This window comes from Aythya fuligula, chromosome 22, assembly GCF_009819795.1.
Source record: "Aythya fuligula isolate bAytFul2 chromosome 22, bAytFul2.pri, whole genome shotgun sequence".
NCBI classification, from domain to species: Eukaryota; Metazoa; Chordata; class Aves; order Anseriformes; family Anatidae; genus Aythya; species Aythya fuligula.
In genome coordinates, this window is record NC_045580.1 from 2,920,342 (window position 1) to 2,937,564 (window position 17,223).

The window sequence follows — 17,223 nt, forward strand, 5'->3', positions numbered from 1 at the left end:
TGCTCAGTGCCACTTCTGTGTTCTTATTTTTAGGGGGGGGACCCAGGCTTCGCACCCCCTCTGCTCATGAACCCAATTAGGCATATGCTGAGGGAAGGGTGCATGTATATTAGATTTTAATTAAGCAGTGTTAATTATAATCTATGAGATGTGCTTACTGCTTATCTGATAATTATGAGAAAGCCAATTTGGCTGCTGGCTTGTGACTAATTAAGTGGAATTAGTAATGATAATTATAGATTTAATTTTTGTTTGCCTTTATTGGCGATGGGGGTAAAGCGGCTTGGAGGGCGGTGCAGGGCGGGTGGGGAAGGGGGAGAAAACACCCCAGAAAAAGGGCATTGCACCATGGGTTTGGCCCAAAGACCCACCTAGGATTTCCCAAGAAAAGTGGAATTTCAGCAGAAAAATAGAATAATTTGGCGGGGGGGGAAAGTTTTGTGGAAAGCGCTTGATGCGCAAAGAGCCTGCTGCTAAAAGGCAGCCGTTCCTGGGAGAAATTGGGCTGTTTTTTTGCCAGCCTGTAGGCAGGCTGCTGGGGTCTCAAAGAAAGCTTGAAAATTTGGGTAACCGGGGAAAAATCTGGTCTTCCCAGCCCCACAAAGGGAAATTCCCCGCAGCCCCTCTGGGCCAAGGCAATGGGGAGCTCCACTGCACCAGGGGAAGCTGCAGCAGAAACCCCGGGTTTGGGTGGGAATTGCCCTTTCTCAGCAAAATGTCAGCGTCTCCCGTTTCTGTCCTGAATCATCAGCAGGCAGTTTTGGGAAATGTCAGAACTCAGACTTTAGGGATTACCGAGGGAGGTGAGAAGAAGAGGCTGCAGCTCCGAGCTCCCCTCCATCCCACACTGCCCCGGCTCCTGCTCACAAGCTGCCAGGAAGACGACGACAATTTGGGGGTGCTTCTGACGTTTTCCCATGGTGTAACTGATAGGATGCAAAATAAAACATTAAATATCACTGCCTGGCTGCAAGGCTCCTCGAAATGCATCTTCTTCCCCCTTCAAACACGCTGCCAAAGTGGCCCAAAACGTTATACGATAGCAAAGCTTTTGTAAGAGGCAAAGAATTAAATCACAAGGAAATGGGGGAAAAAAAATCATTGCAGCTGGATTTTTTTAAAAGGCCCAGCTAAACTTGCAGCTGCACGACACCACGTGGAGCTGTGCAAGCTAAGCTAATGATAATTAAATCTCCTGCTGCAGGGGTGAGCAGCAATTTCTGGCCGGGCTCTGCCACACACGGGGCGGCAGCGAGCCTGGGATGCGCGGCAGGATCAGGGCCGTTCAATTCCCTATTGCTGGGGACGCTGTGCCCTGCACCCAGTCCTTCACAGGAGCTGTTTCTATTCCCTAACAGCGAGCTAAATAACACAGGACAACGCCAGGGATGAATTATAGGCAGCAGCAGAGGGAAGGCAGCGCTGGCTGAGCGCATTAAGGTGGTTGCAGCGTGGCTCATTTGCAAGTGCTGCTGCAAAAAGCGGCGACCACAGGGCTGCTGGCTGCACGTAGGACAAATCCCCACTGCTGATTGCCGTAGCCCAAAATCAGCATTGCACCCAGCTAAATTCAGTGCCCAGAATGAACCAGATCACTCGTGACACATCAGGAGCCTTCAGCAGGGACGCAGCATCCCAAGGATGACGTGGGGGTGACGCTGCCTCTCCAGGGGCATCACCAGACAAAAGCCACGTCCTGGCCCCTCGTGAGCACTGAAGATTATTTGCAAGACAGGCTATCACACCGGGCTCGGCGGCGGGTTATTAGGAGCAGCACAAGTGATTAAGTGACAGCAAACTCATGATGTTTTTTTCATTTCATTCCAGCAGCAGCTTGAAAATAGCCTTGTTTGCGAAGGAACGCGGCTCTCAGACAGAAAAATAGACTGAAATGACCATAACACGCTGCTCGAAGGGATGAAATTTGACTTCGTGCCTAATCGAAAAATGACCAGCCATGAGCTTGTTGCTACAGACACAAACCCAGTGGTGGAAGCCAGTGCCCCTTTCCCCAGGCTTTTCCAAAAAGGCCAGGAAAGCCGATGCTCGGGGCTGGTTTCCACCTGAAGCTGTGGCCCAGCAGCACAGCGTGACCCCTCACAACGGGGCTGAGCATCAACTTCAAGTGTATTTGCTGAATCACGTCTTCAGAGCCCTGCACTTAATTCCTGCACAAGGCGTTTAGTGCCTTCGTTCTGTCCTAAAGAGCTCTGGGACTCACTGCATGGAGAGCGCAAACAGCTTCGGCTCTGACCTCGCGCTCAGCTTTGCAAGGAAATCATTCATTTGGATTTCCCTGATGAGCACTAAGGTAAAGCAGGTCAGTACCCAGCCCTGCAGGCATAAATAATAGTTCGGGGACGAAGCAGCTCCATGCCGGAGCATCCAGAGGCTGGGATCTCTTGCTGAATGCTCCTACACGTGGCTGGCGGAGGATGCATTGCTGGGTGCTCACCTGCCCCTCTGAAAAGAGGAGAAATGGAGTTTTGAGAGAATAATGCTTCATAATACCAGACAGGCTGTTGGATAAAGAAAAGGCAAGGCAGGAGCTGGTAAAAGCTACAGCTTGTAATTTCATTGCACCTTCTCTGCTCGATAAATGGGTTTCAGGCAGAGCATCTCTTCCACCCGACCCAAAAAGGAGCTGAAGGGGGAGTTGATTGCATCGATCGTGCGCACATTTGCCTGGCAGGGAAAGTGGCCCCGTCCGTGGCAGCTCCCAGCCGAGGAACTGTTGTATTGCAAGAACATTGCCAGCAGCTCCAGGGCCAGGGAGCGGGACACTGCAGGGAATTCATTGCTCCCCGAGGGGTAGGAACACGGAGAGAGGGGGCAGAGCAGCAGGGCATGGCACCAGAGGAGGCTCAGCCTTTTCCCCATCACTGCTGCTATGAGTTTTGGCAGCCCCATGGGATCCTTCTCATCCCATTGCTGTTAAACCTTCTGAGAGTGGCGTGGAGCAGTGTGCCTGCAGGAATTGCAGGGTGGATCTCCAAAATGAACAGTCCCCACATAGCTCCTGCCCAAATACCGGCCAGCACCTTGCCTTATACCACCATCAGATGCCTGATGTACCTGCTGATCCTCCTCTTCGCCTAGCAAAAGACACTTTCATCATACCCACATCCCTGCTCCCAGCTGGGACAACGCTCAGGCATCCAACCCCACAGCTAAAACACCTCCTTTCCGCTCCCACAGTCCCCACTGCCACAGAGTGTCCTGTACCCATCCCCATCCCTAAATCCCTACCTCTCCTCCTGGAGGGTGTAGGAAACAGTGTGAGGAACTGCTGCTATTCCCAGCTGGCCCCAGCTCACTCTCGTCGCCTTATCTTCCTTGCCTGCAGAGCAGACACGGGGCAGGAGATGCATGAGAAGCACGGCAGGTCCTGGTCCCAAACACAGACACAGCTCGGTGAGCTCAGCACCCATAGGAACACACGAGCTGGATGTCACTGCTGCCATCACCTAGCCTAAAACCACCACCCTGGGGGGGACCATCTGCCAAAAAGATGGCTCTGAGCCCAAACTGGGCGTCAAAACCCAAAAGAGGAGCAGAGGGCTGAGCACCCTTTCTCCCACACCCTTTGCTTCCACTGCCCGGTCACGGCACCTGCAGGAGGTGACAAGATGCAGCCGGGGGTGGCAGACGGGCACAGGAGATGGGAAGGGATGGGGACATCCCCAGCCTGGGTAGGAGCTGAGGCAGGGGCTGGCACTTTGCTGGTCACCCCCGAGGAAATCCCTGGCAGCAGCAGCAGCAGCAGCAGCGCGCTCCTTCCGAGCCACCTCTGCCTTCCCTGCAAGAGGCTGAGCCGAGCCTGCTGTGGTGTCTTCGAAGGAGAAGGCTATCAGCTCCACACAGCCGAGACCTTTAGCTCAAATCCATTAATCCTCTTTATTAAACCCAGGTCACCTCTGAGTCCTGGCAAATTAACCAGCGTCTCCCCACTGCAAGTACATCAAGAGGAAACGCGCTGTACAGCGCCTGTAATTTTCATGGACCAGGGCTCCGGGGTCAGAGGGCTTCCCGGGCTCCTTTCTCTGCCTTTGTCAATTTAAAAGGGAACATCGGCTCGCTCTTGTATAAATTACGGGAGAGGCAGAGCTGGGGCCGGGGCAGCCACGGGGCGCCCTGTTGCCTCCAACCACACCACTGCCCTGCTCCAGCCTGGGATAGGAGCAGGACACAACAAGGCCACGAGCACCAAATCCTCCAGGGGATTAAATAAAAGGGCTCGGGGACATCCCCTGAGCACAGCCAGCAGCAGCTCCTCCAAGCCCAGCGGTGGCTGGGCAGCCTGGCACCCGCCAAGGCTCCCTTGGCCACTTGCCTCCTCACTGCTGCTGCGAAATGCCACGTCCCCCGTGCCAGCCCAGCTGGGGAGCGAGAGAAAGAGGCTGGAAGGGCTTTGCTCCAGCTCCGAAGTGGGTGGAAAATCGGCCCCTTGTTCCCTGGAACATCTCCATTCGGAACTTCTCCCCCTTTCTGCAGCGCCCTGGTGGAGCCACTCTACTCTGAGTGCTCGCCAGGCCAGCGCCGCTCTACTTCTGAAGAGCCGCAGGCATTTAGCTGGGCTGGGGAGGATTTGGGGCCAAATCCCTTAAAAACCCTAATTATACACCCGGTAGGAGAGCTGCAGCCGCTCGCCTACTGAGTGAGAGACTTTCTGGGCTGAGGATCAAGGGCAGAGTGGGATGGGAAGCCCAGGACAGGTCTCCTCCTGCTCCTCGAAAGCGCGTCCTCCAGCCAAGCAAACTTCCCAGAGCCCAGCAACTTTTGCCAGCAGAGTACTCAGCGCTGATACGTTCGCTGAGCGAAGAAATACACATTTTTCAAGGAAAAAAAATAGTGGGAAAACTTCCAAGCAGCGCTGTAGGAGCTCTAAGCTTCACATCCCTTCCCCTAAAACACACCGCCGTACAACGCAGCGATCACCAACACCCTGGCAAGGCACAGGGCTGGAAATCCATCAGATTTAGCTGAAATTCTCCAGTTTTACACCCAGAGGAGATGGCGGGGCTGAGGATCTGCCCTTAGCTCAGCCTGACAGTGCTGGGATTGGAGTCAGGGGCAGGATCGGAGCACAGCACTTTGCATCTCCTCTCCACCAGCTTGCGTCGCAGCTTCAGCCTCGTTTCCTCCTGTTATTAATCACCGCAAGGTCATTTCGGTGACAGTTGTCAGCATCCCAGCCACGGAACCGGAGGAGCCGAGCCCCGTCCCGCTGACCAGATAAAAGGACGGGGTGCTGGGCCTCATTTCCTTGTTTTCAATTGCGAGGTGCCCACCTCCCTGTGCGGACGGAGGTGTGGGTGGGCCGGTGTCAGCGCCCCGCGGGCTGCGCGGGGAAGCTGCCGTTGTCTCTGCTCATCAGGAGCCCCGAGGAGAGAAATTGCATCGTTCCCTCGGCGGCCCTCTGCCCACCTTGAACCAATTTCGCCTCCTTTTAATTCAATTCAGCTCCTCCTGACCTTGGCTGGCTGGCGTTGCGGAGTTTCTCTCAACAGATAGCACCAATTACAGAGGTGTGAAAATGGAAGGCTTTCAATTCGGAGAACAAACCCAAGGAGCGGCAACTTCACTGAACTGCGAAACAGGGGGTGGGGAAAGGGGGGAGCAGATCAGGGCACGGGCTCAGCAACACCCCCAATTTTCACATCAGACACCAAATGCTTGGACTAACCCCTCTAGGGGGGGAGAGAAAGGCTTTAGGGCAGGGCTGTCCCAAAGAAGGGGGCTGCGGGAGGCTCGTGCCGCATTCAACCCAGAATGAATCGAGCCTGCAGCCTTCCAGCCCAACCCATACCGTTACACAGAGGCACTTTCACTCAAGAAGTTCCCTCCCAGCCTCTGCGCTGCCTCTTTGGAGTATCACTGCTTTCTTTCCCCCCCCATCACCGCTGCCAGACCAAGGCTGTGGAAACGCCAGCCCCGAGTAGCAGCAGGAACCCGGTTAGATCTGGGCAGGAGGGCTGCTGCGGCTCGCGGAGCTGCCTGCCTCGGCAGAGATCAACGCAGGGCTGGCCTTTGTAAGAACTGCCTTCCTGCTGCCCCGCACAGCTCGCCGTGATCACAGAGCCCCCGCACAAAGGCAGGGATGTGCAGCTCGCAGGAACAAGGCACGGAGAGCAGCGCCTGGCCAGGGCGCACTGAAGCTCTGTGCCCAACATACAGCAATCCCGAAAAAATAAAAAAGAAAACAAGTCCTGGATATTACCAGCTATTTCATGGGCTGAAAGGGTAGAAAAAAGCTTTGCTCGGACCTGAAAGCTCCTCTCTCCATCCACCTCCACCCAGCTGGTGGCACCACGTCGATCAGCGCAATGCCCACGTGCCAACCAAGCCAAGTCCTGTTTTGATGCAGATGCGACCCTTCCCCACTGCATCACCAAGGACAACCTCACGCTGCACAGCTCCAGGCTGCCAGACCCCAAAATCCCAAAGGTGCCAGACCCCAAAGCTGCCAGACCCCTGCACAAAGAGCAATCAGGCCCTCCCAGCCTGGATTCTGGGCACCAGCCCGGCTGGCTGGCACATCTGAGCGGCTCAGCATCCTTTTTCGGAGGCTTCCTCCCAAACCGCAGACCTTGGGGCCAACAAAGCGCCGGGGCAGCTCGCTTCGGCCTCTCTCTCAAGAGCTGCCACGTCCCTGCAGGACTCTCAGGGCTCAGAGGCCTGTGGGTTTTTGTGGTTTTGCAGCCAGTGCACAGCACCTCCCGGATCCCTGGCCAAGCCGCGACCGCAGCTCCCCCCAACGCCAGCCCATAAATCCTCCAAGTCAGTAAACAGCCGAATTACGGCTCCCCGCCATTGCTTAGCTGCTTTTGACACTAATTGCTCTGCGGAGTGTGTGCAACTGGCAACACCTTATTAAAAGTGAAATATATTACGCTGTCCACTTATTGCTACTTTATAAAGATAAAGTGCCCTGGCCGCAGGGAGAGGCTGGCGAAGGCACCGAGGAGCGGCCCCAAGGCAGCCGGCGGACACTTGAGCACACAAAGCAGAAGCACGACAGGCATTGCCGGGACAAACGTGTGCTCTCGGTTAAATTGCAGAGAGTATTTCCATTTTGAGCCCAAGGGTTGGGTGAAGAGCGTGCTTGAGATTTCTTCTGCATTCACCTCCCGGTTTCGGCTCCGAGATCGGCGCTTTCAAAGCTTCGGGAACAGCGGACGGAGGCAAGGCACAGAAGGACGGGGGGATCAAGGACATGCTGCCCTCCTGGTGACATCAAGGGGAGAAAAGGGTGCCCGTTGACCCGAAAAAAACACCGATTGCCTGCTGCTCATCAGCTCCTGCTCGCCTACCTCCAGACATCGCCTCTCCTGCTGGTGGCACTGACCAGGGCATCGCCGGCTCTGATGGTTCCCAAAGCGCAAGCCCAGGAGCCCCTTCATGCCCCAGCTCCATATTATCACAGCACAGGAGCCTTGGGCTCCAGCGCACTGATCTCGCAGCCTTTTCTCTCGTGGTTCTCAAAGGAGGAAGCCGCAGCTCGCTGTTTCACAGGGAAACACGTGTAGCAGCCTCCTGTAGATTTGAAGCTACAGCAAGGACGCATCTTTCAACATGTGTCTCCATGCATGCCTTAGGCAAGTCATTTTCCCTCTTTATTCCTCGGCTTCCCTGTCTGCAAACACGGGGACCATGAAATTTCTCTTCTTTGTGAAGTGTTTTAAGAGCTACGGGAACAGCCGCTATACACAAGCAAGACCTGGTACCACCACGTTTTAGAAATGCTTCAATCCAGTCCCTCAAGCCTTCTCTTTCCACCCGATTTGGAGAGAAGTTTCGTTTCTTATTTGGAATTAAAATGAGATTTCTGGTTGGAAAAATCACAGCCAGCAGAAGACAAACATGGGGGATGCCATCAAAGACTTCGCAGCCTGCAGTTCTCACAGAGAGACGAGGGCACAGAAAGCCATGGGCGGGGGGGAAATAAATCAGCTTCTGGACACTCATTTTCTGCAAAATGGAGACATTCCTCACGTACATCACGAAAGTCATTACATCCCCATCCCTCCCGTACTTCGGGGAGTGCAGATGCTATTATTTACCACTTTCTGGTTATTTCCCACGGGGCAGAGACAACAGCCCCCCCTCCCACCGGTGGTACCGCGGGGTGCAGGAGCTGCGCTTTGATTCCTGAAGGAAACGGCACGTCCTGAGCCACGCGCCTGAAATACCCGGGCTCTTTGGTTCAACAAGTTCAAATCCAAGCAGGATCAATACCTTCTCACTCCTGAGGTATCAGCAGGTAATTGGGTATCACGCAGTGATGAGCAACCTAGTTTGCTCAGAAGCTGCAAACTTTAATCTTCATCCGTTCCTGGTACACAGAATGGAGAGGGAGGAACAGATCAAAGGAGAACAGATCAAATTCAGCTGCATTTGGGCCCAGATTGCAGAAAAAAGGGCTCATTCTTAAGCAAAACGGCTCGGGCTTCTAAGGTTCAACATCTTGAGAGGACTCGAGTATGACATATCCCGGAGTTACTGCCTCTCCTGCAGCCACCTGCAAGCTCAGCACCACCTCCCTTTGTTCGGGGCTGATCCTGACACCCAGCTCTGCAGCCAGCACAGTCTGCACCACAGCATTCAACCACCTCCACAGCAAACATCTACATTTACTGACTTCCTCCCCATGCCACAGCGGTGGTACCATCCCCAAACCATGGTGGTGTGCATTAGGGGCATCCCATTTCATCGCTCCAGCAGCACTGGGGAGGGCAAGGAGATGCTGGCCCCGGCTCTGTAGGTCGCCACCTGGCCCTTCAAGATCTCCACCTTGGCCACAGAAAGGAGAGGTGGCAAGGTAGATGGATGGGCAGAGACAGACAGAAGAACGCCCCGGGCAGCAGAACGACCTCTTTGACAGATCACCCCGCTGATCAAAGCTAACTTTGCTCCGAGGTTTCGACACCTGATTAATTACGCCGCGCCGGCTCGCTCCAAAGGTCCCCTTTCGGCAGCCCTCACCTTCCAGCCTCGTGGCCGAGCCTGCTCCACGGTGCCTGCAGGATGGCAGGAGGGTGGCTTTGGCAAATGTCCCATCCCTGGGTGCCCCAAGATAAGGAGGGGAGGGGACAGCCGGGGAGGGAGCCCCTTTGTGTGCCGTGCCGCTTGTGGCAGGCAGATAGGAGGCGGCTGCCTCGCGCTGACATTTCGGTGCCCAAATTAACATGCACCACCGCGGAGACTAAATGTCATTAGCCTCATTAGAGGCGATCACGTTAAAATAAATAATATGTAAAAAAAAAAAAAAATTAAAGTGGAAATTAGCCAAAGCCATTAAATAAAATAAATAAACGGGCAGATCCAGCCAGGAGCGGGCGGCCAACACTGGCTGCCAGCGCCTGGGACTGCAGGAGGGAAGGGGCAGCGTGGAGGTCTCCAGGGGCTCTGCTGCCACCCAGGAGAGGGGAAAAACAGAGGTGTAGGGTCAGGCCCAGCCAAAATTTGCCCCAAAGCGTGTGCCAGCACAGCCAAACGTGGCCAGGCTGCTACGTGGGGTATGTCTGCACGCGGCTCTGTCAGGGACTGTGGGTTTTTTATAGCAGCATCCAACTCCAGGTCTCTCTCCGATGCTTCCCGTTCAATTACCGGCCACCACCGCCCGCGCTGTGCTTATGTGCAGTGACAGGACTGCTGCACAAGGTGGAAGGCTTGGTGCAAGAAGCGCTGTTTTGTCCTTGTGAAGAGAGGAATTTTTCCTGTAACCCCTCTTGCTATGCAAACACCATTTCCTTTGGGGAGGGAGAAGTCATCAGAAGGCCCTCGCAAGAACCTGCTTATGACAGAGCAGATTTGAAAGCCCAGAGATCTCCTTCCCCCTCCTTCCCTTCTGTCAAAATTTATAATCATCATTTTCCAGCTTGCTGAACAATCAAAGTGTGGCCTATATTCGCCGGCGCTCCTTCCACACGCTGCATGCATAGCAACAAGTACGGGAGACAAAAGCCAGAAGTGAACAGTTGCGGGAGGAGAGGTGATGGGCGGGCAGCTGGACGGCACACCAAGGCTCCTGGGGGAGCACACAGGGCACACACGGCCTGGTTCCTCCCAGTCCCACCAGTTGGTGCTGTTCTGGACATGAAGACCTCGTCGTCCTTCCATGGTCTGCAAGGAGGGGATGAAATGTGCCTGGGCCATTTTGTGGAAATGGCAATGCTCTTGCCATCTTCCTAGAAGTCCTCCTGCTGCAGGCTTGCTTGGTCCTCAAGTGGCTGAGGACTTTGTCTCCATAGCGTGATCCAGGCAGGACCCCACAGCCACACCAAACACAGGTAACCCCACCTGCCCCTCAGGAAGCTTCTATCCCCTATTAAATCCCACCAACACCCCAGCTCTGGCTCACAGAGTGGACATTCCCCATGGTTTTGCTCTCCAGACAGGTGAGGCCCAGGCTCAGCATCCCACCCGAGCTGTGGGACCCTGCTGGGGGATGTGCTGGGCTGCCCCTTCCCCACGGTGCGCAGAGCGCTTCCATCTCCGGAGCTGTCAATCCAGCACTTCTCGCTAGCGCTGAATTCACAGAAAAGTAAACCTAAAAATAACTCTTCTTTTCCCCCTTTCCCTTGCCTCATCTCACACGTGTCCTGCAGGCACATGGCAGTGCTGCACAACACCAAGTTCCCATCCCCTGCATCCCCAGCACGGCTGCCAACCCCACTGGGACACGGATGCGCCGAGGTCGCTGCACCCTGCTGCCCGAGGTTGGGGTGCCCTTTTGGGAAGCTCAACCCGTGGACACAGATCCAGGACACAAGATGTGAGAGGCACCACGTGCCCTTTCCAGCCTGCTCCTTGTTTTAGATGAACGTGATCAAACACCTCCTCCGCTCACCACGCATCCCTGACCCTGCCGGAGGAGCATCACCTCCACACAACCCCAATCAATGCCCTACACCACCACCCTCCACCACCCCACTAAATTAGGGAAAGCCACCAGCCCCAAGGTGCTGCTCAGACCCCACCAAACCCAAATTCACCATCAGGTCACAACAGCACAAGTGACAGCAGCACATCCCCTGCCGTGCCGACCTCTCTAGACCTAGCAAGCCACCTCACCTGGTCACCTTTGGAGGGTGACAACCCCGTCCCAGCACTTCTGGGAAGCAGGGGCAAAGTATTTCCTTCCTCCAAGTCAGAAGCAAAGAGGAGTTCCCTGAAAATCCCACCCATCAAGCAGCAAGTGTCAAAGCCACCTCTGTACGCGCAGCTGCTGCGTTGGTAATTATAAGCACCGTGCCTTCATTACGGAAAGGGAGAGATGACTGGAGGGAAGGAGCTTTGCAGCAGAGCTGTTATTATTTTCAAGTTTAAACAAAAAATAAAAAAAAGAAGTGTGACAGCCGAGATCACAGCAACTGGGAGCATCTCAGGGGAGAGCTGGGACCAGGGTCCAGCACCACCGGAGAGGGGTGGGAAAAGGAGAAGGCTGCAAAGCCCAGGTTGGCCACAGGCAGCAGGGAAAGCAGCCAGCTTTGCACCCAGACAACCCTCTAGGATGCTACGGGGGAGAAACAAACCAAAAAAACACCCACACACAAGCATTTGGCTTTGGGGATAAGGTGGGGAGTGTCCTGCTCGGAGCGCCTGGAGGTCTCCCCTCTCCCCGCAAACGCACCAGGGTTCGTGCTCTAACCCACGAGCACTAACTTCAAATTGCAGATTCAAGTATAAAATACGAACACGGCTGTTTATGCAGCTTGAAATTCACCATAACCAAATATTCAGGCCTTTGGGGAAGATTTTCAAAGGCGCCAGTTAAGGTACCCAGCTCCCACTGGTGCCTTTGAAAGGTTTCTCAGCCCCATCAGCTTTTCCCAGGGACTCACAGCAGCAGAAGGCTCCTCCACCCAGCTGCCTGCAACCAGCAAACGCACAGAGGGGGCACTAAGGGAACCTGCTGGAAAAGGCAAGGCCAGATTCACCAGCTTGGTGCGTCCTGGAAAGCGGCCGCTGGAGAGAGCAGCCCCAAAGCCCCTGGAATTAATTCTTATGAAAATTTGCACTGCGGGGATTTGCACGGAGCAAAACCCGTGTTAGGAGTTCTCCCATCATGTTCCCTCCTGCTGTCATCTGGAAAGGGAAGAAAATGGGAACCGACCAGTGCTGGGACCTCTCCCCAGCATCTCCAGGTGACGGAGGGCAGATGGCAGCAGCTCCTTACCCACTACCAACCCTGGCCTTGGGGAGAGCACAGAAAATCCCTTTAAGTCCCTCTCACTCACACTGGAATGACACTAAGGTGGAACTAATGTGCTCCAGGTACTTATCCTCGGGTTTAGTTGCAGGGATCAGCAGCCCTCCGCCAGTCCTGCATCTCCCGCTGCAGAGGGGTGGCAGCCAGGGGGGTGCAGAGGGGACCAGGAGGCAATTTTGGGGCCAGGCTCAGCCCCGTTTCCTGGCTGCCTGCCTGCTCCGTGGCACTGCTTGGGGACAAGCAGACTGCAGCTCCAGAGAGGACAACAAAGCCATCACTCGGCCTCCAAGGGAAGCAGCTCCCGAGCCCAGCCACCTCTGCTGAACAGGGAGGGAGAGGCATTTTTAACTCCTGCAGTGTAAATTCCTAAATTTTAGACCAAATTTACAATCGGCACCAAAGCTACGCTGCCCATGAGGGGCTGCAGGGTCACCAGGGGGTGCAGAAAGCAGGTCCTGGGTGCAGAAGGTAACAGCAGAGCCCTGGGACAGCTCTGCAAACCTCACCGGGCTGCCAGATGCCCAAGAGGACGTCTCGCAGCCTGCACTGCCACGCTTGTGAGCCTGAGGGGCAGCACAGGCAGCAATACAAATGTCTAAAGGACCTAATGTGCATTGATTTTTGCCACCTGTAGAGCCATGATGTCACACCACAAGTGCAGAATAACCAAAATATCCCACCCCACATCATTCCCCAGCACAACCCACCCCAGTACAACTCCCTGCTCAGCACCCAGGGCACCCCAGCAGCTCGAAGCTTGGCAATCACATTGCCCACTGCACCTCCCTGTCCTTCAGCTCCTTAAAAACCCTCAGCATCCTCCCCATCAGCAAGAGCCCACCTCAAAGAGCAAGCGATGCCCAGAACCCGCCTCCCCCAAGGCATCGGATGCCAGCAGCATTAGGCTGCGGAATTATTTTGGATGGGAGCTTGTCTTACAACGAAATAAAAAGGCGCAGAGCAAGGCGCTGTCTGTGACCGGAGGGGTCAGGGTTTCATTACTGCATTAACCTTTCGTGTCTTTAGATTCCAGAGGAGTGAATTGGTAACGAGACGACACGAGCCCCGGTGGGAAAAACGCATCTTTCCTACCAAAAGTAAGAGGGGAAAAAAAGGGAAAAGAAAAGAACAGGGGTGGGAGAGAGAGAGGGAAAAAAAACTGGCAAATAAGCTATTACAGCTAATAATAACTTTGCAATGCTATTTTCTGCAGGAGCCTTCAAGTTGTGATGTTTCCCTTCACTCTAATTACACCTTCTAAAAGCAGGTTCCCTTCTCACTTTAACCACCCCGTGCGAAACTCCCGCAGGATTCACACAAAAATGGCGAGGAAAAGAGTTCACACTTCACAAACAGCCTCTGCATATCCCAGGGGAGCGTCACCTGCACAAGACACGTGGGATTACGCCTGCAAATAATAAACAGCCCTAAAAGCCTCCGGGAAGGTGCAGGCCCCACAGGTCGGGAAAGGACCGAGGAGGCAGCCTGGCACGCTGGAATATTTTCCTTCCTCTAACGCAGGCAGCAGGTTTCGGCTTGATGGATTAACGGCTGAGCCCAGCTGGGCAAATTCCTAGGCTGGTTTGGCTCAGGGGACATTCAGAGCCCAAGCTGATCTTGCTGCTTAATATAAATAAGAAGGGAAAGCTACAACTGCAAAGTGCAGATCAAGGAACCTCTCCCAAGTTGCCGGAGGATTAAATGCGCGGTCCTTTTTCCTCCCTGCTGTGCGCAGATGGCAAAGCCAGCACGAGCCTCGGGCCATGCATCCGGGTCCCAAGGGAACTGCAGCAGGGCACCCAAACCCCAAACACTCCGTGCCAGGTCATTGCCAGCTCCTGCAGGTTCAGCTCACCACGTGCCATTCGCCCTGCCTCTGCCTGGTCCACCATTTGAGTTACCTTGCATCCATTTCTTTGCCATTTTGACCCAACTGGAAAGAAGGTGGAAGAGCTGGTGCCCTGCTCAGCACAGCTCTGGGGAGGCAAGCTGCCCCCACGCCAAGAAAACCTGCTGCCTTATGTTGCTCAAGGTAAGGCATTGTCCTATTTTTCCATTAGACCCCCTTGAATTCTCCAAAAACGAGCAGCTCACGCAGCCACGTCATCCTCACGCTCTCCACTAAACCACGGGTGCACCATTTTGGCTCCAGGAGCTGCTGGAGAGCCGGAGGCAGCACGTGAAAGGCTCTGCCACGGGAGGTCCTGCAGCCCACGTGTGCCCTCTGAGGGCTGGTACACATCAACCCCGCTGCCATCATGCCAAACATCACTGGGACCTGGCCCCTGGCTCTTTCCCATGCTGACAGCTCGGGTTTTAGCGTGGCACCGCTCTGCCCCGGGACCCCTGGATGTGGATGGTCCCGCGGCACGAGCCTCCAGATGCAAGTCACAGGCTGAGTGCCCCCGTGCTCATCAGAGCCATGACACTGCCAACCTCTCCCCCTCCAGCCTCATCTTCCCACACACGCCAGCCCCGCACAGCCAAGCGCTGGATCCAAACCACGGGAAGCTGCTGAAATTACAGCCGTGCCTCGTCCCTGCCCTTCCCAGCCCGACATCATTCTCGCTGGCAGTCGTGGAAAACACACGTTGGGTCGAGAGCGGGTCTGAGCCTCACCACACAGCCCCTGTCTGTTCGAACAGGGACTGCCATCTATTCAGCTGCCAGAAGTGCACATCGCTGCCCAGAAATGCCAGAGACTTCTCCCCCCGGTGCACAGCCACGCTCCCCTCCCCTGGATGCAGCACGGGGCTGCGCTCGCTGCCCCACCGCCGAGCATCAGCGCAGAGCCAGCGCTCGCTCCAAAGCCCAGCATCTCCCCCTCGTCCTCCCTGGCCTGGAGGGAAGCAGGGTTGAGACCAGCCCACGTTTTGGGAGCCACCTGCTCAGCTCACAGAGGTTGCGGCACCTCCGGCGCAGCCAGACGAGGTTCCTGCAGGTGCCCGCAGCAGCGGGGGCTTCGTTTGCACTTTGCAGAGGGGAGCGAGGGGCAGAGGCAGGCTGGCACCCGGCTTTGCAGGCAGCAATCAGCAGGGATGCAGGGGGAGCACGGGGAATAGCACGGGAGGGAGGAAGGCACACAGGAGGTGCCCAACTTGGAAGGGGAAAAAAGCTGCACGACCCCATCGCACGCAGCCAGAGGGGACCGGCTCCCCACAGCCAGGGTCTGTGCACGCCGTGCGCTGCCAGCCAGCCCCCGCTGCGAGTAGCAGCACTGCTGGGACCCGGCACCCACCCGGGAGGCCAGCCCCGTGCTCTGAGCCCCGCTGGAAGCGCTTGGCAATCCCTGCTGCAGAGCAACTCGCTGCCTGCGGGCGTCCGTGCGCTATGGGCATGAAGTCCGGGTCCCCCCCGGCACGCACCGCCCGGCTCTCCCACCCTCTGTGCCGCTTCCCTCGCAGCCCCCCTGGAGAAAAAAAAAGCTTTTCGCACTACCTGGGATGAAGAGCAGGGCAGTTGTGGCGGTGAAGACGATCCAGCAGGCAGGATGGTACATCTTGGAGCTGCGCTAGGCTAGCGGCTGATTTGCTTGCTGCTTGCTGCTGCTGCCGCCGCCGCCGCTGCTGCTGCTTTCGTCTGCGCTGAATTCTGAGCAGGTTTAAATCCAATGTTTGCAGAGGGAGGGAGACTGAGTTAGCGAGCTGGAGAGAGAGAGAGAGATGGGAGCAGGCAGTCAGCGTCTCCGGTTTTGCCTCGCACACACGCGCACAGCTAGCAGAAGGAGCACCAGGCTCCGTCGGTGCAGCGGGGACGCAGACCTCCTACCAGGCACCCATTGGTTCGGGTTGCTGACTGACGCGCACGCTCTCGCTCTTCTCCGGGGCTCCCTCTGCCACCGGGGACCTAAATGTGGGCATCGACCCCCGGGCACCCCCCTCCTGGCACCGTGATGGGGATGGGGACGTGCTCGTCCCGCCGGTGCCCTCGCTCCTGCAGCCTGGTGCCGCGCTCTGCGGCGCGCACCGGGGGTTTGAGAGCTCTTTGCCCCTCGGCTCGCCCCTCCGCAGGGTGCCCTCCCCGGGGACACGCCGGCAGCTCTGCCTTTCAGCCGAGGGAGGAGAGTGCTCCCGGCTTTTTTAGCGTGAGTGGGTGGTTTTTGCAGAAAAATCTCTGGAAGCAAGGAGCCGTCTCCGAGCATCCCAAGCAGAGCTGTTTTTCCCCTCCCATGGGCTCACCGAGCACCAAAAGGACACCGAGCCTGGGCTATCTGCTCTCCCTGACCCCAGCCCACTACCATCCAGCCTCCACCAAGAAACAGGAGAGTTTTGTCAAGCTTTTTAACACAATCCTCTCCTTCCCAAGCCTCCCTGATCCCTGCTTTCCCCCAGACCCTCTTCAGCACGTTCCCACATCGAGCACCCCCAGCGCACAGCACCGGCCGTGGCCGTCCATCTCCCTGCCGCGTGCCATAGCTCCCCGACTGCATCCACAGCTTCCTCACGGGGGCTGAGTGACATTTTCCAGCTGAAATGTCCCCCCCCCCCCTCACACAGCCACCCCCAACTCAAAGCATTTACAGGCTAGGGATTGGTTTTGCTGCACTGCCAAAAAAAAAAAAAAAAAAAAAATCCAAAAGGAATACTTATTTTTTGACATTTTTTAAAAAACAGAGTTTCTTATTTCATATTCATCGCAGCTTTGTTAAAAATATATTGTAAGCATTTTAAAATGCTTAAAGGCAAACTAAGATGGTTGGTTTTGCTCAAAAACCATCTCTTTCCCCATTTCCTTGGGGCTAAGGGTCTCTTTTTGTTGTTGCAGGTCTGCCCAAGTGTGCTTTTAGGCCAATATTTTGTAATTTCAGCTGCAAACCCATGAGAGTTTTTTGGCACCAGTGGTGGTGAACTCCTCCACCTCATCCTCCCCCATCCCAGGGCTTTGTTCTGCTCCTCCCCTTGGGTCCCTGTGCTCATTAGCCTGGGCATCCTTCCACCACCCCTGGCCCTCAAAGACACACAGAGGACTGTTCCCTGGGCTATTCTCCCTCTAGACCCCTTCTTGCATTA

General features: G+C 55.7%; 1 protein-coding gene across 1 annotated transcript in view; it reads right to left on the bottom strand.

The window, feature by feature from the left end:
• Nucleotides 1–15,713, bottom strand: part of LOC116497817 (opioid-binding protein/cell adhesion molecule homolog) — a 286,179-nt gene extending 270,466 nt beyond the window's left edge. The window contains exon 1 of the mRNA XM_032201755.1: nucleotides 15,653–15,713. Coding sequence (XP_032057646.1) covers nucleotides 15,653–15,713 — 61 coding nt within the window. The remainder of the gene's footprint in view (nucleotides 1–15,652) is intronic.
• Nucleotides 15,714–17,223: the final 1,510 nt, after the last annotated feature.